At 35.7% G+C, this 26,559-nt stretch overlaps 1 protein-coding gene across 3 annotated transcripts in view; it reads left to right on the forward strand.

Moving 5' to 3' along the window:
• The window catches only part of jupb (junction plakoglobin b), an 82,302-nt gene that overhangs the window by 28,389 nt on the left and 27,354 nt on the right, over positions 1-26,559 (forward strand). For all 3 annotated transcript variants that reach the window (XM_084131056.1, XM_084131058.1, XM_084131057.1), the window contains 3 exons: positions 14,429-14,466; positions 16,378-16,539; positions 23,569-23,822. In XM_084131056.1, coding sequence (XP_083987182.1) covers positions 14,454-14,466; positions 16,378-16,539; positions 23,569-23,822 — 429 coding nt within the window. In that variant the 5' untranslated portion in view covers positions 14,429-14,453. The remainder of the gene's footprint in view (positions 1-14,428; positions 14,467-16,377; positions 16,540-23,568; positions 23,823-26,559) is intronic.

The raw sequence follows: 26,559 nt of genomic DNA on the forward strand, positions 1-26,559 counted from the left end.
TTTATCCTCAACGTTCTTGGCACTCGACTGTGCCATATCATTCCAGCCTTGTCAGGGTTGAAAAAGCACAGTGCGAGAGCTTAGCACTGCATTATTACGAGGGACTCGGAGACGCATGTACGTCGAAGCTGCCTCAAGAGAAGCCCACTCTTGCGTTTGCTGGTTATATTCCCACCTAATGTTTGTTTGTTTCTTTAACACGTCTTCGGAGGCAGACCGGAGGAGCAGGAGATAAGGATGAACTGCAAATCTCACCAGGCTCGTGCAAGGTTTGCTTTAATTAGTGTGTGTCTCTGGCTGTATGCAGACACGGAGGGTCCCTGGTGTGTGCGACAGCGGAGAAGGGAGGGATTGTTTTTTGTACGGCCACGGTTCACTGTTTCACAAGCATCGACGCTTCTCCTTCATCCGTGTGTCCGCCCTCTACTTTCGCTCAGTGCCGCTAATGAGAGCGGATTATGGGGATGTGAGATGAAAGGGCTGTCATTTCTCTGCTGATGAGAGAACTTGTGTGTGTGTGTGTGTTGAAGGTTTAATAGGTGATCCCAATGCACCAAAACCGTTTTATGTTTATAGGAGCAAAGGGAAAGCTGATAGCTTCAACCTATTTGCAGGTGACACCATTAAACAAGCCCTCGCCCCCTGATTTGGGCTCAGGAATAGGAACCTTTGTATGGATGTGATGCACAAGGTTTTTTATGGGATCTTCAGTACGGTAAATCATCCCTGTGGCCTTTTTTGCGGTTGGGAAATCTGTTTCTTTGAAGTGAAGAAGCAAGGCAACGCTGTCGGCAGATGCACGTCTGTCTGAGCGCCAGCCTCTAGCTCTATGGGATTTTATTTCGTGTTTTAAATAGCATTCAGAATAAATTTTCACAGTTTTGCTTAAGAAGCCCAGAAGAGATGAGACCTGTTTCCCTGTGAATGTGGAGAAAGTGAAGAAAGAGACTTTTAGAGCCTCATTAAAGACTTTCATGAATGTTACAAACCACTTTTGGAGAGGAGGTTGAAAGGAAAGATCGCTCTAGTGCATTTATTTTTTAATAATATTTTCCAATAGAAAGATCTAAACCTTCCTAAAACAAGATAAAATGAGAAGCAAAATTGAGTAATGCATTAAAACTTGTTTTCAGGGAACATACTTGAATGAATTATGTGTCATACCACATTAGCAAATAATGTTTCTCTTGTTGTAATCTTAAACCTAACCAAACTGAGTGAGGTTTAAGAAGTAGAAAACATTTGCCTACGGTATGAACAAAATAAACTTCATTCAAGATGCATTCTATGAAAACAAGACTTGTGCTGTTTTGCTTTCCAAATAATGCTATGTTGCTTAAAGGTTGTTCAGTTATTATGTGTATTTGGAGGATTATTTGCTTTAATGGCTCATTAAAAAGGCCTTTTTTAATTCTGTGTTTTGCAGATGTATTTCTTCTACGCTGCTGGCTCCTTATGTGGGCTTTTAACCTTGAGCTGTCCTCAGGGGGCTTTACTTCCTGTGCTATTTGCACAAATCTCATTCGGGCCAGACTTTAAGATGGCATCTCAGTCCGGGCTTGAGGGTCACACCCTGTGATTCCTTCCCTGTGAAGTTTATTGCCATGCTTAGATTTCCACATATCTCCACCTTCTGCCTTCGGGAACAGGAAACTGCAAGCACTAGTTCCCTGATGATGTGAGTTACACTCAGATGCTTGATAAAGACACCAGAGCCAGATGGATTTTGCTAAGATTTGTCAACATGATTGACGGTACAGTGCAGGCACTGCAAAAAATTATATTCTTAAAATGTGCGGGTGCTACAAGACCAAATGCACTCTCAAGAAATATTTTCTGAAAATAAGCTTAGCTGGTGATTTCTTTCTGGTTTTAATGATTTACCAGAAAACAAAAAACTTGAATATGGTACTAAGAATATATACATACATATATGTGTGTGTATATATATATATATATATATATGTGTGTGTGTGTGTGTGTGTATGTATGTATGTATGTATGTATGCAATATATATGTTATTATAATTTTTTTATATATATATTGTATGACATACAATCACTGCTAGACATTTGAAAATATATATATATATATATTGGGGATGTGCATGAGTGCTTGAATGTGACAGCGACGAATGACGATCAACGTGACATTAAAAAGTATATTTCTTTTTTCTGATTGGTTATTGCTGCATTTTGGTTGGTACCTGAGGTCTGATTGGTTAGCGTTAGGACAGCATGCAGTCCATACTGGTGAAATAAAGTGAAACTATGGTTGCATCCAAAATCGCATATATATATATATATATATGCAGTATATATATATTTTTTAAAACACTACAACAGATGAATATTAAAGAATATTAATATAAGATATAGCAAAAATACTTGCAGAAAATCCACAATGACTGTTGTAATATACTTGAAACTTTTTCTCTTTGTTTTTGTATGTTTTGTAATTTAACCCACTATATAACCCATAAGTATCTGTATAAGTATAAGTGAAATTAAATCTGAAGTGAAATTAATGCTCAAATCCCTAGTGCTTAAATTTAGCGTTTTTATTAGTTGTGAGTAGACCCAGTACCCCGACCCTCAAATCCATATTAATTAAAACGTAACATGTTTACAGCTTCCGTTAGCTATATTAAGCTGTTTATAAACCAAGCTCTTTTGAATTATGCAAATGAGCCTTTCTGTGGTATCATACCCAATTAGAGGAAGCTACTTTACATGCTTTTAAAGAAATATTTGTACATAATTTGACACTCAGCAATTATGGACCAATCTTACATCCTTTTTAAGAGGATTGTAAAAAATCCTTTGTCCCTGTGCAACTTTAGAAAGTAATGTCTCTTACACACTCTTTTCACACTCTCATGGATTCATTTTAATAAAACTTTTTTAGTGACAGCTGTTTGTTGCAGTGGAAATGATTCCACAAATATTGTGTACAGATTTATATATATATATATATATATTATTATTTTTATTTATTTATTATTATTTATTTTTAATATACATTTTTTATATAAATAAATTTGAAATATATATAGCCTATATATATATTTATATATATTTTTTTTTAAATAATTACATTTTGTGATGGCTTTTCTTATTTTAAGTGATGTCTAATAAAGCATGGTAAAAAAAAAGAAAAAAAGTGTCTTTCATATTAGACAAACTTTGAAATCTGTAATAGAAACATCAGTGTAGTTGAAGAAAAAAACATAAGTTTAATTTAGACTTTTATTCTCTATTAAATAAATAATAAATACAAATGTAGTCTCAGTTGAAGATCTGAGATCATCAACATCATCATAGCACTGAAACCGACCTAATTAAAGCTGTTAATGATCTGAGATATACAGAAGTGGACTGGCCTCTCAGGCACACAGGATTTAATTGGTTTAGATCCTATCTGTCCATCAGAAAGTTCTTTGTTACCCCATACGAGCACTGACTAATTAAAACGATATACCATGTAAAGTCCCTCAAGCAATGTTCAGCATTTGTACAACATTTAACTATAAAAAAGAGGCATAAAAGCCATCAAGATAAACCTTTAAAGTTTGAATGTATAGACTCTGTTATGCAATGTTAGATTCTCTTGCATTGCATGTAGCCTGTTTGAATTGAGGCCCACATAAAAAAAAAAAAAAAAAAGATGTTTAAAGGTAGGCCTACACTATGTAACTTTTTTTGTTCAAAATTAACAAAATTTAAAGTGCCCCAATTATTTCCTTTCATGCAATGTGTAATATACCTGTTTGTGAATGTAAACTTTCTGCAAAGTTGTAAAGTCGAAAGTGCACGATAAATAAAGTTATTGTCTCCCACAAGAAATAATCGACTCTGAACCGCCTATAAGAGTTGTTTTTGTTTAGAATCCTACTGCTTTATGGGTCTACGTCACTAGAAGATACATTTGCATAATGCCCGCCTATGTTGTACATGTTCTGCCCGCGAACAACTTGACACGCCTTCAAACACGTAATTGTACTGACGACTGCTTCTCAAATCTCGGAGTTCGACGCGGGATTCACAAAACGCTTGCTCGTGAACAATGGGTCAGTACCTAGTTTATTTGGACCAGCTTGGTCCTCAGAATCACAACCTGCAAGTATGAATAATTATTGATGTATATCTACCGTGACGTGATTGATGTGTTCTACCGTGTGTGCAAAATACGTAGTTTTGTGTTTTATATTGTGAACGTTTCTGGCTAACCGGCTCACGTTATTACTGTCTTAATGAAATAATTCTGCTAATCAGCTGTGGGCCACTATTACCTAAAACTATGTCAATCAATGCAGATTGTCTGTCATTTTTACTACTTTGAGTAAAGATAAAGGATGGAGCAAGATTTGTTTTACAAACGTCAGTCATTCACGTTAGTGCTGGGTTAATGTATGCGCATATATTGATAAAATTCCTGCATGTGCATTACAATAAATTAGAATATGCACATGGGTTTGTTGATGGACATACACTTGTTAATGCTGATGGTGAGGAATTACAGCTGCAACATCTCATAATGTACCTCAAAATGAGTAGCGTATCACTGAGAAACGTCCTGCTCATGTCATTGATGATGGAGGTTTGGGGTGATTAACTTGTTCTTCCCATGTTTCATGTATATGAATGGTATATTGTGTAGATAATTTGCTTTGTGTAACCCGACATCAGACATTAGGCCGAAGTATTTTTTTGCACAGAGTGCTGCCGACCAATCAATCACTCCCTTATGACTGGCTGCCTGCAAATTCACTGTCCTCGCGGCTGCGGCAACTTGCGCTCGCTTATCAGTGCATATAAATTCACGCCTATCTTTGTAGAACTTCAAAAAAGAAAAAAAGATGCTGCAGCCAATGAGCAGCCGGCGGGGGCTGGCTGGCTGCAGGACAAGTTTTGAATGTTTTATCAGACAATAACTACTCAAGATTTTGCTTTAGTATAATTTTCGGGACAATTAGGGCCGGATTCGGGACAACAGCTTAGATTTCGGGACTGTCCCGAATTTTTTGGGACGTCTGCTCTCCCTAGAATGTACAGTGCTTGCACCTCAGAATGCTTTTATGACGCAAGGTTAATGTAAACAGCCCACTGCAAACACCCTTGTAATTCACTTCAACCTTTTCAAACTTTATGAATGATTATTTTATAGAAGGTTCAAGTGGTGTGTGTAGGAAGCCAGCAGATTTTGGCTGTTTCTAGAGCACGCAGTGCCATCTGCTGTTAAAAACTAAGCTCAGAATCGGTTTGAGAGAGAATCGCGATGCATTCGGAAAAAATTGGAATCGATTCAGAATCATTTCTCAATTTACAATTCATCGATTTATTGTGCCAGCCCTAATTGTAAAGCATAAGTATCATGTCTATTAATGGGTAAAGCTACAGTAACGTCTTCAGCTAGTCAGTTTGAGATCCTTTCCATCTAAACTGGTTATATCTCTTAAGACTATAGTAAGACTAGAATGTTTTATGAGCAGTTGGATAACCATATTAATCTGCACAGTCAAGCAGAGCCGAAGCACAACCAAAACAATGTTCTTCCACAAAATGCATGCAGTTTTGTTTTTTAACCGCCAGAGTGTCAAAAGTTACATAGTGTACCTTTAATGTATAGAAATGATGTGTGAGATAGAAACTCGCAGACAGTTGGATCAGTAGGTTCCTTAGTCTTTAAGTTTTAGCAAATGTTTATAACGTTCGCGTTTTTTTGAAGTTTGCACTGAAAAAACTTATAAGAGTTTTCTGTTAAAACCGTGTCGTGTTTGCGGCTAAGTTAATAACTAATGATCGTTGTGACTGAAGTGAATCAATCAAAACTAACTTTAGCTGGACAATAACTTTATTCTAGAGCTGCTATAAAGCCAAAACAGTTTACTTTAATTTCCTATTATCAATGTAAAGCTGCTTTGGAACAATCTACATTGTTAAAAGCGCTATATAAATGAAGATGACTTGACTTGATAATGTGGGGTAAATGATACAAATATTCTTATGTACCTTTTTTTGTACCTTCTCCATGGCAATTCAAATGCCATTCTGCAGAGCATATTTCTCAACTAAATTAGATTCATATCCAGAACCCAATAACCCATTTTAATAGATTTTTTTTCCCAGCAAAGTACATTTCTACATTTAATATCAGAGAAACCTTGAACATGGTAGGGCTGAAAATAGGAAAAGAAAATCTAATAGGGAACTGAACTGTGATTCATGCCGTTATTCAAGTACTTTATTCAAGTACTTCCTGTAAAATTCAGTAGATGAGATGATCCAGGATGTCTTGTATTTACAACCTTTGCAAGGTTAAGAACAAGGTACATCCCTTGACATTTTTTTAGTGTCTCTTTCATGCTATTGAATTACAGATGTTGTATTTCCCCCCTGCTGGAAATGTAATGCTCCCGCTGCGGGTTATTCACTGCTCGCTAAGGTTTTGAGGTTCTGTTACGTCCATGTGTTGGAAACATGAGTGATAATCTTTATGTGACACTTGTACTAGCATTTCTGCTAAAAGCCGAAGGGCTAGACAGTATTCTACACTTTTGTATCAATTTGTACTTATTCACTAAAATTGCATGTGGGATTCAAATTCGTTCTTATAGGCTGGTGCAGGGATGATGTCAAAACCCGGAAGACTAATTCGCCCCGGTTCCCACAAGATTTACCTATGGGGTTTTATAATGGGTTTCTCAATTTATGAGTAAATTAAAGCCTGCGGTAAACACAACTTGACGATATTTAGTCGTTTTGTGAAACAGTATTACTCCGCAATAATGGTCTCAAACACTGGAATGCTACACTTTTGTCACATCATTGTATTATTCACATGACTTCGTAATTTGCGCGTTTAATTCTTATTATTTGATTTTGAAGTCAAATATATTGAATTACTGAATCAAAAAAGACATGTGAACAATCAAGGTTAATATATGTAGCTTCCTGTTCATTCACCATGCTAGAAATAACAGGTTGAGAGCATTGCATTGTGGGAGACAGTATTTTACACAGTGTGCTTTGTAGTATACTGCACATATTGGCAAATGTTGTAAGTCATCCAAGTTTTCATACTGTACATACATAGTATAAACTGCAGCAATAGTAAGCATAGTATACATGACTATTCTCGAATGACCTGTTAATGCAAATTTATTTCAGTAAATGTTTTGTGTGAGCTTTCCACTGCTAACATCAGAAAATGTCTACATTTTGAACTCTACTAACAAAAGAGCAAAGAAAATTGAGTTTTCCGTGATATGTCTCCTGCAAATTAGTTTAGAAGCTAATGTGAGTGAATTATCTTTAGCTTGATTGCATAATGCTTTCTAATCTTTCGTATAACAGCATTAGTGTGTTGATATTTTCTTAGGTATCTTAGATAACTCTATCAGATTCTTTTCTAATGTAGCGTTGGACCAAAACCTCACTGCATTTATGCACCTTTTTTATCCCTAATGATATTCTATTACACCGACAGGTAACTCAGCTCAGTGAATAAATTTACACGTAACCGTCTATATCCGTCACTGCATCTTTTGCCGTAATAGTCAATCGTGGTTGGCCTTCCTGCCTAGGTGTTAGTGCACAGAGTGCAGGTGACTTTGTAGTTCGAGTCCTGGCGTGAGGTGACTCACGGTATCATCAGCTGCACTCCAGGAGTCTGGCAAAACCTTGCTGTCTCCTGCAGATACCTCTGCCAAGTACCTTCCGTGGATTCGATTTTCTCAGCCCTGTACAGATGTTTCTATCAGCACTGCTCTGTCAAACTGAGAGGCTTTTGAACACAATCCCGCATTTAATTGCCATTTAGCACACGCTTTTCTTCTAAAGCAACTTGGTCTACTCTAATAGAAAGGGCCGTTTGTTTAGGCTAGATCTTTGCAGTCGGCATGAAACCAAAATTGACCATATTTGCCTTCTTAAAGGGATAGTTCACCCAAAAATGTATGAGTTTCTTTCTTCTGCTGAACACAAAATAAGATTTTTAAAGACTGTTGGTAACCAGACAGTTGACGGTAGCCATTGACTTCCATATAGTAGGAAAAAAATATACTATGGAAGTCAATGGCTACCGTCAACTGTCTGGTTACCAACATTCCAATTAGTTCTATTTCTATATTTTTCTAATTTAGATATTTTAAGTCCAATAGTCATAATTAGTCATTAGTTTAACTGCTTTGCTGCTATATGTAATGTCATTTTTATGCCAAAAATACTTCATCTTATGCTTAAATCCTTACACACATTCAGACAGATGATGTAGTCTCGCTGGTGGAACTTCCAAATACAAATCTGCCTTGACACTTGCATAGTAAACACAAAGTACGGCAGCTTGTTGCTGGAAGTCAAACAACAGCTGACAGGTCTGCTGGTGCTGCATTGTTCAGTGTCAAGTGTCCTAAATACAGCAAAGACCCTTAGGTGTGTGTGTGTGTGTGTGTGTGTGTGTGTGTGTGTGTGTGTGTGTGTGTGTGTGTGTGTGTGTGTGTGTGTGTGTGTGTGTGTGTGTGTGTGTGTGTGTGTGTGTGTGTGTGCGTGTGTGTGCTAGGATCACAGGTAGCTATTGTAACAACAGAACAATGGAGACGATGTGAACAGGCAGTGTCCGATGTACAAAACAGACTGAGATCTTCTCATACCATTAATCATCATCAGAGATGTTGTCTTCTGCAGGAAGTGAGAGGAGAAGTTGGGGAGAAAGAGATGTATTACATTGACTCGGACAGGCCTTGCCTTTCTTGAGGACAATGGTCAAAGAATAGAGACTGTTCTTCACATTCTCTTTAAATTGAGCAATTTCAAGATACTAAATATGCAAATACAATCCGTTCATATTTAGTAATCATACATGTGATCAACTAAGGAAAAGGAAAAAAAGTTCAATATGACAATCATCATCATATGTAATGGTTATTATTATTAAAACTATTATTTAATTATAAAAATTAAACAAATCAGTAAAGAAATATAATACTGTTGCATTATACTACTACAAATTATTAATCATTGTTATAATTATAATAATTAATACTCATTTATTTTACAGAACATTACTGTAAAATTACAATACTAATTCATGGCTTTCTTAATTTCTGAGTTTCTATTTTGATGGGAAAATCGCAAGGACGTCTTAAAGGAATAGTTCACCCAAAAATTAAAATTATCCCATAATTTATTCACCCTCAAGCCATCATATGTGTATATGACTTACTTCTCTCAGCCAAACACAATCAGAGTTATATTAAAGAATATCCTGGCTCTTCTTAGCATTTCATCACACTTCTCATGTCAGAAAATGTAGAAATCTGTATAAATATGTAAACACATTACTCACTTTATGAGTAATGTGCAATGTAATGTGTAATTTTTTTTAATCGTTTTGTCTGAATTGAGCATCCCGACCAGCCCATCACAGCAACAAGGACTCAACCAATGGCGTGAGTTTAGGGCGGGACTCTCTGTTTGTTCAACCAATGGCAGGCGTGTTTGAGAAACCTGTTTGTAGTTATTTTAATATTATATTTAAAATTATTGGATGATGCTAGTGGCAGAGAGGTTACACACTTCACCTTTAAATTGGTTAGTTTCCTTCAAGATTTGATGTCAGGAATTTGTCTGGTGGACATCATTTTTAATGAAATCTGCGCTCATGCAAATTACTCTGAAATTACTCTGCTGTCACTAATAGATTACTGTACGGCAGCATTTCTGGATGATTTTCATTAGAGATGCTACAAATTTACTCTTGACAAAGACATGCCTATAAAGTCACTCTATATGCATATTCACAAAATATGCATCTCTCAATTCTAAATTAAGTTTGGCCTGGCTGGAAGCCTCTAGAAATGAAATGTCACTATGTTCTGATTAGTATGGTATTTTGTGTGAGTGGGAGAATATTTTTGCTCATATCCCTGAATTTCAAACCATAGGTATAAGGACCTTGCAACATATAATTTGAGATGAAAGCACTCAAATAATTTTCCTCTTCTGCGCTTCCATATCCTGATCACATGTGCCTGAATCTATAAATACTCAACCTCTCAGGTTGAGTGAGGAACATTAATACTGAACATTAATACTGTTAATGTATTAACATACATTAGTGTCAATTAACATAAAGAACATCAATACTGTTTTTTTTTCCATATAATGCAAGCTGTCAAGCTATAAAAATCACAAAAAACACCATAAAACTACACCGTATTTAAAGTCTTCTGAAGCTGAAGTTTTTTTTTGTGGGTAAATTGTGTTCACTATTGTAGTTCAGTTCTCTTGGTTCTGTCAGGACCACTATCGTCAAATACGATTGACAATTAGAATACAGTTTGGATTGGCGGTATGGTTCTGTTGTGGGCAAGAACTCCCTGCGCATCCGTGCAGCCTAGCATGGATAAGAGCAGCAATAACCCCCCTTAGGGTAAACAGAACAGAACCAACATGAATGTATTGCAGATATCATTAATTCAAGATTCATAAATTCGAGAATTTATTCTGATTCAAAGGGCACTCAGAAGGCCAAATCCTGACTGGACGAGAGGAGGAGCTGGGGATGGAGGAGGGTAATTAGCTCCTGAGAAACGCGATAGCTGCTGATAATACTGAAGGAGCTTGCATATGTATACAGTGATAGGCGTCATATTCCTAAAGGTAGATGTGGATCAGCTGAGAGTCACCTGCCTCCGAAATCGAATACTTCCCTACTACACCGCGTTCCAAATTATTATGCAAATTGGAATTAAGTGTCATAAACATTATGGATGGTATTGTGTCTCTTTGGATCACTGAAATCAGACACCTGTGATAATTAGTTTGCCAGGTGAGCCCAATTAAAGGAAAACTACTTAAGAAGGATGTTCCACATTATTAAGCAGGCCACAGGTTTCAAGCAATATGGGAAAGTTCTGGATCTCTCTGCTGCGGAAAAGCATCAAATAGTGCAATGCCTTGGGCAAGGTATGAAAACAGTAGATATTTCACAAAAAATTAAGCATGATCGTACTGTGAAGAGATTTGTGGCTGATTCAGAGCACAGACGGGTTTGTGCAGATAAAGGTATAATGAGGAAGGTTACAAACAAATTCATCGGATTCAGAGAGCAGCTGCTAAAATGCCATTACAAAGCAGCAAACGGGTATTTGAAGCTTCTGGTGCCTCTGGAGTCCCGCGAACCTCAAGGTGTAGGATCCTCCAGAGGCTTGCAGTGGGCCCAGAAATACATGAAGACTAGTTTTCAAACAGTCTTGTTTACTGGTGAGTGCCGTGCAACCCTAGATGGTCCAGATGGATGGAGTAGTGGATGGTTGGTGGATGGCCACCATGTCTCAATAAGGCTGCGACGTCAGCAAGGAGGTGGCGGAGTCATGTTTTGGGCCGGAATCATGGGGAGAGAGCTGGTAGGTCCCTTTAGGGTTCCTGAAGGTGTAAAAATGACCTCTGCAAAGTATATAGAGTTTCTGACTGACCACTTTCTTCCATGGTACAAAAAGAAGAACCATGCCTTCCGTAGCAAAATCATCTTCATGCATGACAATGCTGCAAAGAATACCTCTGTGTCATTGGCTGCTTTGAGCATATAAGGAGAGACACTCATGGTGTGGCCCCCATCCTCCCCTGACCTCAACCCTATTGAGAACCTTTGGAGCGTCCTCAAGCAAAAGATCTATGAGGGTGGGAGGCAGTTCGCATCAAAACAGCAGCTCTGGGAGGCTATTCTGACATCCTGCAAAGAAATTCAAGCAGAAACTCTCCATAAACTCACAAGTTCAATGAATGCAAGAATTGTGAAGGTGATATCAAAGAAGGGGTCCTATGTTAACATGTAACTTGCCCTGTTAAGACATGTTTGATTGAAATAGCTTTTGATTTCAGTAAATATACCTCCCAATGCTGCAAATTCAACAAATTACCATTTTCAGTTCTTTACAACCTATAAAATGTTTTCAAACTCTGTTGTGCATAATAATTTGGAACAGTGCATTTTGAGTTTTTTATTTTTGAAAACAAATCCTGTTTTCGTTTGGTTGGTTTGTTCAATGAAATTCGACTTATACCCTAAAGGTTGGTGACTTGAAAATGATACTGTCATTTGCATCGACTGTTTAGGAAAATCAGTGTAAAATATCATTTGCATAATAATTTGGAACAGTAGGCCAACATAGTAGTATGCCTGAATACATAGTATTTGAAAAACGGTAAGCGAAAAGTCCCCGGATGACCTGCTACTTCCGGCGAGATTCCGAAGTGCGCATACTATAAACACTTTATATATCCCATGAGGCCACAGGAGAGGGTTGTGAATGGCAGTGAAGTGACGCAACTGATGCCGGTAGATCACATGACAATGACAACATGGCAAATGTAGTACGTCCGGATTACATTCATACTTCACACATTCATATTATAAAGAACATGCTTTGTAACTATTGCAAAGTACGTTCAAATTGAACTTGTGAGAATAATAGTAATTTAATTTAACTATAAAATTATTATTGTTATGGATTTTAGATTTTATTTTAATAGCGCATCACCTCATATCTGAACACTGCAATAATCAGTCATCGATGAAAATTGAAAGCAGCTTTTTTTCAAACAACGCTCATATCTATTTCGGAAGTTTGTGTCAATGATGTCCAACTTTCATATTAACCTTTACATTTTTGGGATGTCTATCAATTAAACAGTGCAATTTGATATAAAACGCAGTGGAATAAGGAAGACACAATGCACACTTCCTCTTAAACCTTGTTTAACCCAGAAAACATTTTTTAATTAATCAGTGCTTGCATAATTAATAGGTCTTTAATGCCTATTGGGTAAATTTTCAAAGCTGCTGTCATTTTTTTAGGACATGTTCCTCTTTTAATCAGTTTTGAGGTGGTTTTCTGACCGCTGGAGTGTTGTGTGTGTGTGTGTTTGGTGTGTTAATGTCTAGCTTTACGTTGATGTGATTAATGAGTGTGGAAAATGCAGGGCACGTGGTGTCATAACAACATTTAGCAAATCTCCACATGCCTTATGAAACTGAGGGACAGAGACAAACTATTCATATTTGAATGTTTTATAAAGAGAAGCTGAAGACAGGAAAAGGGCAAGAGCGAGGAATAGCAGAGAATACTAAACAGAGATTCCTTTTTAAGCTGGATTCCATTTAAATTGAAATAGAAGGAGCCAAAAAAACGGAAAAATAAGATCTTGTAAGATGTGGTACCATAAGGAAGTAATTCAAAGAGATAAAATGGATTAGTCACTGCTTTATAAAAGAAATTGTGTCTTTTCTAGTTCCGTGATGAAATGCTCTTGCAAGTGTTTTTATATTCTTAAATTAAAATTCAGCTCTGTCTTTGTTTCTGCATCACTAACACGAGAGAGCATCTGCTTTTAGTTGTTTTTGTGCATTAGGAGATATTGACAATAAGACATCTAAGTTTTCTTTCTTTATTGTAAAGGTCAAGAAAAAGTCAATGAATTGTAACTGCTGCGAAGAGTTTGCATTCCTTTTAGTGGTATTTTATGTGGGGCTCTATAGAAAGTAACTTCTATGCATGACAATTCATTTTGTTCATTGATAATCATTTTTAAATCACTATTATGTAATAATTGTTATTAATGTAAAAACTGTTCACTTTAATTATAAATATTATAAATAATAAATAAAAAATATTTTATTTTAATAATTTAATATTTTTATTTTAAGGAATAAAATTAATTAATTGATTGATAATTGTTATGCCTTTTTAATCACTATTATCACAGTTGTTTTCAGTGTTATTAATGTAAAAATTATATGCTTTAATTATAAATTAAATAAAGTATTTTATTTTAGTTTTAATATTTTTATTTTAATAAAAAAAAATAATGAATACATTCAGTAATTGTTATACATTTTTAATCACAGTTATCACAGGTATTTTCAGTGTTAAAAATTAGACGTTTTAATAATAAATATAATAAATAAATAAAATATTTTGTTTTAATATTAATTCATTTTATTTAAATATTTGTATTATTTGCCTCCAGCCATATCCCTGCTCATAGTCTGGGTTATTTATGGTCATGAATGAAGCAACGTCGGGACATTAATGACAAAAACCAGCACTGAAAAAGACTCTTGAGACTCTTCAGTCCTTCTGAATATGAACTTTAAATTCTTTCTCCCATCGAGCTGCTCTGCTGTGGCTGTGAACTACAAATGAAGCATTGAAATTCCACTTTGGGGAAGCTACTATGATTTGTGCGATCGTTCTATGCAGTAGTTTTATAAATAGCATTGTCTGCTCACTATTTTTAAGTCCCAGTGGTGCTTTTCCCTCTAAACTGGTGCATGCTGTCACTTCACATTGCAGATCACTGCATTCATACTGCATCTCTCCTGTTCTATATGCAGTCTAAAACTTTGCTTCATGTTTCATCACAGGTTGAATTAAGGCTGGACAGTGGTGATGTCACTGCAAAGTAAGTTAAATCATTTAAGAATTGCTACGTTTAATTAAATTAAATTATTATTTTTTTTATTTTTTTATTATTTGTATTATTTTATTTTATTTTATTTTAATGTTTTCTTAGACTGACCTTTTTTGGTTATTCAGGACATGTCGAGTTAAAGTACCACGTAGATAAAATAGGGTCCAAAAGTCTAAGCCCACCTGTTAAAATAATACAAATTAATACATTTTATTATCAGTATAATTTTACATAAATCTCAATGGCATATTATGATTCTTTATTGACAGCAACACTTAAGCTTCTTTTCTAGTGATCAAGTTTCTTGTGCTTCAAGGAAAGCACGAAAATCTGATTTTGCATGGTGATTGTCACTGATTTTCTTATTGGTGACTTTTAAAAGTATTAAAAAATGTATTAAGAAGTATTAAGGTATTAAGAAATGTAAATAAATATCTATTAAATATCTATCTATCTATCTATCTATATATCTATCTATCTATAATATTTAGTTTAAGTATATATATATATATATATATGTGTATATATAATATTTAGTTTAAGTATATATATATGTATGTATGTGTATATACAGTGCAATGCATAAGTGAATACACCCATGCTAAAGTTGACTAAAAAGAGGAATAAAAAATCATATTTTGGAAATTGAACTTAATGCCTTAATTTAAAAAATTAGGAAGAATCCAACCTTTAAGGACACCAATTTTCTTTGTGAATGAATAATGTATCGTAAATAAATAAATGTTCTTCCTTAAAATACATGGTGCATAAGTGAGTACACCCCTATGTTAAATTCCCATAGAGGCAGGCAGATTTTTATTTTTAAGTATTTTTTTAATATTTTTTTTTTAGGATACTATGCATCCTGATAAAGTTCCCTGGGCCTTTGGAATTAAAATAGCCCCACATCATCACATAGCCTTCACCATACCTAGAGATTGGCATGATTTTATTTCAGTTAGCCTAAAAGCTAGTTTGATTTGCATTGAGAGATGATCTTATGGAAAGTACCCCATGCCAATCTCTAGGTATGGTGAAGGCTATGTGATGATGTGGGGCTATTTTAATTCCAAAGGCCAAGGGAACTTTATCAGGATGCATAGTATCCTAAAAAAAAATATAAAAAAAATACTTAAAAATAAAAATCTGCCTGCCTCTATGGGAATTTAACATAGGGGTGTACTCACTTATGCACCATGTATTTTAAGGAAGAACATTTATTTATTTATTTACGATACATTATTCATTCACAAAGAAAATTGGTGTCCTTAAAGGTTGGATTTTTCCTAATTTTTTAAATTAAGACATTAAGTTCAATTTCCAAAATATGATTTTTTATTCCTCTTTTTAGTCAACTTTAGCATGGGTGTATTCACTTATGCATTGCACTGTATATATATATATGTATGTATATATATATATGTATGTATATATATATATATATATATATAATATATATATATATACAGATATAAATATATAAATATATATATATATATATATATATAATGCTTGTATTTATGATATTATATATGATTTATATACAGTATATAAATATATATATAATATATATATATGAAGAGTTCAAATGCAAAAGCATTTCTAGAAGAAATTTTCAGATGGCACTTAGAGGCTTTTGCATCTGAACTCTTCATATACAGTATATATATATACATACAATTATATATAATAATTAATATATACATATCTATGCTAACATCCCACAATTTTTATAGATTTTTATATAATTATATATATAATATAAATACAATTTAAATATCATTTTTATATATGTTATGCTTCTAATTTGGAGATTATATATTAATATTTAAAATTCAAATCAATTTTACAATTTTTAAAAATGTATATTTAAATCGTGATTTTGGTGCTCATCTTGCGCAGTGAGTGAGGCAGAAGGAGCTGTGAAAGTGGAAGAGTGGCAGCAGACGTTTTACGCCTCTGACTCGGGGATACAGTCCGGGGCGACCACGATTCGTGATGAGGAGGAATCTGAGTTCTGTAAGAAGTATAGCGTCAGTGCCAGCGCTGTGGAGAACGCCACGGGTAATGTGTTCTCTCTAAAGGTCTTCCTATGCCTCTCCGAACATTTTGATGAATTATACTACCTGAGGGCCTCCAAAAAATTTCACATTAGAGTCAGTGGCGTTGAACCCTCCCTCAAGGGCTGTGTGGTTTCACTGGCCTTGTACAACGTTTGGAAAGCATTGTTTTTTGTTTACTTTTCGCTTTCTTAGACATATGCAGTAAAAAGTATATCGCCTACATGAGGATATGCGTTCACTGCTGTGCCACGGCTCAGATAATCCTGTTGCTTTATCTCTTCAATATTCATATTAAACGTACCTGTGGTTTTCTCATTATTCTTTGTCGTTGTGGTGCATGTCGTCAGTTCGAAGTATCTGGGGATTTTCAAATAGATTCCTCACCATGGCAGCATATGTGCTTGCGCAGTTTTAGAAGAAAGCTGCAAATTTATTGTTCGCCCAGAGCCAGTGACATTTAGAAACTCATCCAAACACTTAGTTCAGTAGGTTCACTTTTTATGGTTAGAACATTATTGCTATCACAACAGAACCTCCGAAGAGCCCTTTCTGACGCTCGCAAGGCTTCCAGCACGGATTGCACTTCATTCAGACTGTCACAGACGCACTCCCATTATTCCCTCCTCTGGTTCTCTGGTGTCAATCTATTCTGTTATTTGCCCTGAACCGCGTCTCCACTGCTTCACGCTACGAAATATTGCATGATGTGATGGATTTTACAATATTTTATGAAACTGACTCTGAGATCTGATTGAATGAGCCACAATCTAGGTCTTATTTGCGGATAAAATGGCTGATATGCAGACACCTGTAACTGCACAATGATTCTATATTAAAGGGGTCATGAACTGAGAAATCAAATTTCCTTGAGGTTTTGACATATTAAAGGGATAGTTCGCCCAAAAGTTAGTTCAGTGATATTTAACCCATGATTTACTCACCCTCAAGCCGTTCGAGATGCATATGTCAATCTTTTTTCAGACAAACACATTTTCAGTTATTTTAGAAAATGTCTTCGATCTTTCAGTGGTTATAATGTGAAGCTATGGGGTCCACATCGTTCAAGTCCCAAAATGTGCATGCATCCTTCACAAAAGTAATCCATCCGGCTCCAGGGGGATAAACGAAGGCCTTCTGAGGGTAATCCGTGCGGTCTCTCTGGCTGCGCTGTCACGTTCGTTCTACGTCACGACGCTTCCAACGCTACGTCCTACGTCATATGCCAGCATCCATCTCCGTGAACGCGCGTCGACCGCCACCGGAAGCCAGTTATTTTCATTTATAAAGTTTTAAATATGTATATTTTTACGACAAAACCGCACGGATTACCCTCAGAAGGCCTTCGTTTATCCCCCTGGAGCCGGATGGATTACTTTTGTGAAGGATGCATGCACATTTTGCGACTTGAATCAGCTGGACCCCATTGCTTCACATTATAACCACTGAAAGATCGAAGACATTTTCTAAAATAACTGAAAATGTGTTCGTCTGAAAAAAGATTGACATATGCATCTCGAACGGCTTGAGGGTGAGTAAATCATGGGTTAAATATCATTTTTGGGCGAACTATCCCTTTAAGGCGAGACACTACAGGTGAATAGGGTAAAAATTGTAACTAGCAGATATCACCATGAAACTTTCCAGTGGCGTACCGCACATCTCTGAGGCCCCCCCCCCCGCAAAGAAGGCGACGGGGCCCCTCCCACCAGCAGTGATGCTATGCCTATCAGTGATGCGCGGGTCAATGTATAAACAAACCGCACCCGACCGACGTTTTAAACTAACCCGCCCGCAACTCGGGCCGCAAAAAAAAGAAAAAGAAAATATTGTACCCGACCCGCTTCCTGACCCGCATTTTTTAAAAGTAGTAAATGCTCATCGTTGCGTCGTTGGGAAAAAAAAGAATATAGCCTAGGCTATTCTAATTTTGTCAAGAATTATAAAAAATCGTCAATAAGCTCATAATTTGTAAATAGTCTAAATGTTTAGTTTTAACAACAATTTTAAAAAGCTGGCTATGTCTATTTTGATGTTTCTGTGCAAGTTCAGCAGACAGTGAGGTTCGGGTTTGTTCCGAGCTCGTGAGCGGAGAGCTGAACCTATTCCGCTCCGCTCGCTCACTCATTCCTCAGGGTCGCTCGCTCAACCCAGAATGGCCTGCTGGTTCGAAAATATGTGGAATAAGGGCTACCTCCGACTAATTATTTTTTTTTCTAGTCGACTAGTAGTTGTTCATTTAAGCCATTCGTGGACAAATCGCCCCTTTATATTAATTTAATTAGCCTACTTAAATAGGCTATAGCCTATGGATAATAAGCGTTATGACCGCACGCATAAAGCTTGCCACAAAGAACCGGTTAAAGTAATGATTATGAATGTGTCTAAATTAGCAAGGAGACATTTAATTGTTTAGTAATAAACTGGTGTTTTCTGTGTCGCTGCAAAGATGAAGTTGACAATTCGGACTCGCCATGAACGCCAGAGAGAAATGCACATTTCATTTGGATTACATAATCAGAGAGTAGCCTATTTATTTTGGTTTGAATATTTTCGTTTAAAAGTAGACAATTGATTGATAAAACATTGATCAAAATTAAGATAAAATTTATACAAAACGAAAATCTTTTAAAAAGAGTTTTCAATAAAACAAAACGTCGTCAAAATCATGTTTTACCAAAAACAGCGCCGTTGCTAGGAGGGCACCAGCGCCTCTGCCTCTCAGCGGCTCTGCCTCGCGAGTGGATGATGATAGCCCTGAAGACGCCTAGCAATGATAGCCTATACATTAGTGGTAGTATACCTTTAGTTAAGTTATACCTTAAGAGTCTTCGTAGCGCGCTAATAGACAATATTTTCGGAAAATGCAGCCCAGGTATGATGCGTAGCCTAATGGAGATTCCAAAGCGCTCTTCTTTGGTCAGAACCATGGAGAGCGATCGCGGATAGGTACGTCCTATGCACCGAAACTTTTAACAATGCAACAAAATATTTAAAGAGCATCAAGCTATTAAAATCTATATTATGTATACGCACGCACAGATAATAGCCTAACAGCTATATTAGTCTATATTTTTTTTATTAAGTTAAGCAGTGATTGGATAACGTTTTTTATTTTTTTATTTAACGTTTTTAATTTAAGGCCCACCCACAATTGGTCTGGCTTATCCAAAACTGAAATCCTGGCGCCGTGCCTGGTTGGTCGTGCCAGTTTTGTGGCTATCAAATGTGTAAATAGCATCGCAAGAAGTACACATGACAAAACCAGCACTTTGGTCATCATCTTTCATTATTTCGGCAAATGTCTCCCACACTCACACAGCTTCCACTCCCCAGTCTTCACCTTTTCTCTTGCCGCCTCCATCTCTACCTGCAGACTGAGCTCGTGCGTCATCATACTTCTTGCCAGTTATTCAGCCAATAAAGTGTAGGCCTATGTATTTCATTGAAAATAGTGTCTAGTAATATATAAATTACAAAGGTTTAATTGGCATCTTTATTTCAAACGACCCGACCGACCGCGACCCGAATATCATTAAAAATATTTTTGGATGACTCGTAACCGCGGGTGACCGCAGGCACCCGCTCATTTCGGATCAACCCGCGCATCACTGTAGGCTATAGTGTTAATGACAAGTCAAATGTAAGAGAAAATTGATTTTCCCTGATTGCTGTTTTAGAAAATTATTTAGCATTATTAAGAGTTTTTCACGTACTTTTTCAATCATTGCACTACCTTCACGCTTTGCGTGCCGTTTCTCCAGCATGACACGGCATTCTAAATTCATCTCAAATTCATTTGCCGCGTCTTGAGTTTTTCAAAGCAAAAACACGTTCTATCCTATGTGGTGTGTGAACGCCTTTTAGAAGGGCCTGGGCGGGGCCCTCCAAAGAGGCGGGGCCCCCACGCACCGCGGGGGCTGCGGGGGTGTCCGGTACGCCACTGAAACTTTCCCAGTTGATTACCTACATTAATATGAGAAAAAAATGTATTACAAGTTTTCTGTAATTTAATGTTTAAATATGCAAATTAGGCAATATCTAATTTAATATGCGCTAATTTGTATATATTTAAAAAAACGAAATCTGAGTATTGGATAAAGCCAGATTAAAAATTATTTTTTCATTGTGTTCACATATTATATGGGGAAAAAATTACAGAGGGATTTATGGATATCTACTTTTGTTATCCTGTAAATCAGAATATACTGTTTTTAATAGCCTTAAAAAAATGATTTTCGCCATGTTTTTTGGAATAAAATGTTATATAAATCAGGCTAGGAATAATATATTTACAAATCCCTCTGTAAATGTCTTCATAATATAACTAGGTACAAGACTGGAAAGTTTGGTGTATATAGGTGCTACTGAAGTGGAGATTTCGCACTTGGAGTATGAGAGAAAGGTCATTTTGAGAAAACGGGCTTTAAAGATTTATCATCAGCCAATGAGATTGCGCATTCAGCCCTTTTACTTTCGCGATTGGTTGCTGATAAAAAGGAAATGACTATATTTGGATCCGACAGCATTGTACAGTGAAGAGAGAGCTTTCCAGCGGTGCCTGTGATGACAGAGAGCAGACAGAGATCGCGGATCGGCGGGATGATTTACAACTTTTGTTGAATTTACGCGAAATCTACAGACGCAAACAGACAAAGTGTAGTAAAATAAAGACCTAAATGTGTATTTCGGACTTTTTTTCACCACAGTCTGAAAGAAGACATGTTATTGAAGACAAATATCCAAAAATCTCAAAATTGACCAGTAAAAAAAAAAACAATGTTTTTGCCTGCCGTGTCTCGCCTTAAGAATATCCTGAAAGTTTCAGAACTGAAAACGTTCTTGTTAGTCCAAAATCAGCTTTTAATGTTAGCAGGCCCAGCGAACGACTCATTCTGGAATATGCCTCTTCATGACGTAATAAGGTAGTGAAAGACCAGCTTAGGCTCCGCCCACTGGCGTTAGTGAGATGAGGAAGAGAGAAGAGCACAGGGTCACTCACTGGACTAAAAATAACATTACCTTCCAAAGGATCCTAATGCTGGGAATGTGGTTGTTTTATTTTCAACAGTGTGTATGTCTCAGTTGAACATTATGTATTGTATTCGGTATACATTTCACTGGATTCTTTGGTAAATCAGTTCGCAAACTCGGCGCAGGCTTTTACGGTATGGACTCGACAGTAATTACACAACATGTAAGCAACCATTTTAATTCTAATGTCTGATCTGTGACCAGTGATTTCTGATGTAATGATTCATGTAGCTACAGTCAGATGTTCTTTGTCCTGTCAGTAAATCAAACCACTGACTAAACAGACAACTTCACATTGTTTCTCTTAGTAGGGTGTAAATAATCAGTTATTTAAACTGATTGAATTATATATAGAAAGCGTTCAAAATACGCTCCGTTTATAATAGCTGTAGCTGTCAATCAAACAGCGCGTGTCTGTTTATCACTGACTGACTTCTGGACTTGCTTTAAAACTCTCGTAATAATCAACGAATCTCTTATTTACATTGTGTTTGCACTGTTAGTTATGATGAAAGCATTCGTTAGTGTGCAGAAATCAAGTTGCAATGACGAGACCGCTGCATACATGTCCGTGATCGGCTACATGCTCATCACTGCAACCTTGCCATGATCTTAATATAATGCCATAGATCTAATTGCATTATCACTTTTCACGAGTAGTTAACATTGAGAGCAGTAATAGCCTAGTAAAAACGTGCTAAAGGTTTTCGAGAGAGTTCCACATGTAGTGTTAGCCAATCACAGGAGTGGGCGTTTACACTGAAGTCTCACACAGACACGCCCCTTCAAACAGAGCGTTCAAATCAGAGGGAAAAAATCAGGCTTGGAAAATGCCTTTTATTTCTAAATTATGACAATTTTTGGAATAAAAATCATACTAACATTAAAAATGCACCCCAGAAAACATCATTAGTTCATGACCCCTTTAATGCGCCAAGTCTGCATATCTAATATATATTGTGCACAATATAATTAATTATAGTAATTGGTGGAAGAACTAATCAATGTAGTAATAATAATAATTATTATTATTTAATAATATTCTTGTTATTGGTATTATTGTGTGAAGCAAAAATATGTTTCTTTTTATCATAAAAAATAGCACACTTAATTTTTTTAAAATTATTAAATGTAAAGTATGCTATTATTAATATTATCATCTATTTTTTTAATTATTTAATAATAATACCGATATTATTATTATTTTATATTTAATAACAATAACAACAATAATAATCATTATTTAGTAATAGTAATAATAATAGCACACTTTTATTATCACACATGTAATAATACATTAAATAATTAAGTGCGCTTATTATTATTACTATTAGTATTATTTGTATTATTACTACTATTATTATTATTATTACTATTAATATAATTATTGTTTTTAGTAATAATAAAATTAATAATATTTGTTATTATAAAATAAATAAATAATAGTAACATAAAAACTTGCAAACCTACATTTAAAAATACGTTCAAAAATTAAGTGTGCTTATTATTTGTATTTTTTCATACTCATCATCATCTATGTATTTATTTATATTATTTAATATTAATATCCATAATATATTATTAGTATTATTAGCAGTAATATTATTTAATAACAGCAATAATAATCATTATCATCAATCATCAAATAGTAGTATTATTACCATTATTTATTTATATATAAATTAATAACAACAACAATAATAATCATTATTAAATAAATAAACAATATTAATATTAGCACAATTTTATTATAACACATTTAATATACATTTAAAAAATAAGTGCGCTTATTATTATTATTACTATTATTATTATTTATTATGGTTGTTTTTTATAATAACATTAAATAAATAAATAATAGTAATAATAATAGCACACTATTTCAAAAATTAAGTGTGCTTATTATTATTATTATTATTATTATTATTCATAAGATCACCTCTTAACAGTGTTAAAATAATTCAATATGACTCTTTTATTTCTCTCTCTCTGTACTCAGACGCTGAGGCTCAATACAGTCTAACTCGAGCCCAGAGAGTGCGTGCAGCCATGTTCCCCGAGACGCTAGTGGAGGGAGAGACGGTGCTCACCACACAGAATGATCCAGACCAGCCCACCAATGTCCAGAGACTGGCCGAGCCCTCGCAGCTGCTGAAAACAGCCATCGTACATCTCATCAACTATCAGGACGATGCTGAGCTGGCCACACGTGCTGTACCAGAGCTCACCAAACTGCTGGCCGATGACGACCAGGTATGATGGAAGACGTTCAGAGACAATCATCACACGAAACCCTTTTAATAAAACATGTGTGTTTGAGTCTTTTTCAATAAAACAGAGATAAAACAGTACAGTTCTGCAAAAGGCTGTACAGTAGCTTTTGTTCTGTTGATATCCCACATCAGCTGATATCTTCAAAATGATCTAGAGTGAAATTACAAAAAGTTTTGACTTAGTAGCTGTTATTCTCAGAGCATAAACCCGGCTGCGCACATGGTGATATGAGATGCAGAAAGAAAAGATTAATGAAAAGATGCAAGATTGGAAATAATCTCACAGGACGGGCCAGAACTGTGGAAGGAGAAAGGAGGAATAAAGTGAAACAACAGAGAGAAAAAAAAGTGCTACGATATATATTGTGGAAAACAACTTTAGGATATTATCTGTTTTCCAACTTAAATTACTGGCTGCCAAGAGCATGCAACCATTGAAATTCTAAAAACAATTAGAAACCATATTTGTTAATTTTTCTATTCATGTCATGTGTATAATTTAGCATATTTTTTGTTTACATTGAAGAATTTTAATACTGACTTGAGTCACCAATTGAAAAATATTGTTCTTTAAGCAAAATACATGTGTTACGAACTGCTCCGAGACTTGGGTTGAAGATCCAAATGCAGCTTTATTGGGACAATCCAGAAATATTAATCCATATAATAAGCAAAGGGTCAAACACACTTAAACAATCCAAACATAAAACAAGATCCAAGAAACACAACGAATGAGGGAAAACACTGGGCTTATTTAGGCAGAGCTAACCAGATAATGAAACAGCTGAATGAAATCACACGTAATGAATTCTGGGAAATGGAGTTCATGATGAGATTAGCACAGGAGACAGAAGGAGCGCCCTCTGATGGCGATCATGGGAGCAATATGATTGGACTGACAGATATGCGACCATACTATATTACACTGATGCTTGATGACTTCTTCTAGACTTGCTACACTCTTAACCCCGCAGTTACATTTCAGCTTACATAAAGTTACATAATGCATTCGGGTCCATTTTGACCCAGAAGTGGCATTCAAATTTCTTTTAAAAAGCCATCATTTTTAGTACGAAAATGAAATGTGTGAAGGCTGGGCGTTTGTGTGAAATTTTCAATTAATAAAAAAGTGGGAAATATAGCATTTTAAAAACATTGTAAAGGGCCTTTCACACTGAACGCAATAATTCGGCATGAATGTTCGTCGCGATAGTGCTCTTGAATTAAAACAATAGATCCCTATGGAGCTTTTCACAACAGGCGCGATCAATTGTGGCGTAACCAATTGTTGCGTAACCAATTGCGGTGTAACCAGTTGTGGCGTAACCAATTGTGGCGCGACAAGGCGAGGTTAATTTTTTCGACCAGTGTCGATTTTTTTTTCCCTGTGATGAAACGAGCTGTCCAATTAGATTTGAGCTTACCTGAGCCGCTGCTGCCGCACAAAATTGGTATAGTGGTGGCGCTGTTTTGAAAACCTTTGTAAACACAGAAGAAAAGTATTCTGGAAGAGAGAAGAGAATGGATGTTGAGTTCTTGTTATCACTGTTGTCTGAGAATAGATTTATTCTCATGTTTACTTAAATATTTCTGTATACAGAAAATATACATTTTCCACTGAATTTTGCGATCTGAAGAGCACTGTCTGTTTTCCTCCACGGGCGCACGAGTGTTATGAGTAAGAGAGCACATTCGCTCTAGATCTGTCAATCATATTCAGAACTCGTGCCCTTTCCGCACATAAAGAATTGAGAGAAACGTTTCTACAGATGAAACATGAAGCCAAATAGACATAATGATTACGACGATATATGTTCTGTATGTGTTTCTCATGCAGCTCGGGGTATTTTTATAACAATAAACACATTTTTGAAATTGAGAAATACAAGCAGGTAGCGTTCAGTCCATTATAACACTTCAAAATAATGCATGTCTGCCTATTTTATAATCAAAATGCACTTCAGATCACAATCCCTTAATTGTAAGCCCTTAATTATGGTTCAAAGTGGGTTTTGAGCAAAAATATGAATAATACATTAATTGTGAAGTGTAGCTTGATGCTAATTGTACCTCTCATTACATTTTATGATGTATTCTTGTAAGCATTATAGATATTTTGTGTTTCTGGTGTAGTACCAAACTTAATTTAATGCTGTTGTGCAGCAAATTATCATAAACAGAAAAAACTTCCAAATGCATAACCTGTGATGAAAAATGCATTGTCGGTCAGCGCCACCTATCTTGCAGGGGTGAATTAACCGAAAGCGGTTTGCCGTTTCGCGTTCGGTGTGAAAGCTCCATTCGTCAACGATTTGCCTCGCTTTATCGTGTCGCGTTCAGTGTGAAAGGGCCTTAACATTCAAAACTTAAAAAAAAAATTGTGCATTCACTCATTAATGAGGAGTTACCATTCAGTTACAATATGGTTTTAGTTGAAAAATATTAAGTTATGACTGTTTTACAAAGCTTACGTTCCACTAGGTCCAATGCTGGTGAGTAATAAAGGTTCTTTATTGGCATCTATCGTTCCATGAAGAACCTTTAACAACCATGAAACATTTCCATTCCACAAAAGGATCATTATAGTGGAAAAAGGTTCTGATTTTGAAAATATCCTTCACACTAAAACAATGGTTATTTTAAGAACTGTTCCCTGAAAGGTTCTTTGTGGAACCCAAAATGGTTCTTCTATGGAATCGCTGCAAAAAAAAAACGTT

Source organism: Abramis brama, assembly GCF_963993115.1.
Source record: "Abramis brama genome assembly, chromosome: 12".
Lineage (NCBI taxonomy): Eukaryota > Metazoa > Chordata > Actinopteri > Cypriniformes > Leuciscidae > Abramis > Abramis brama.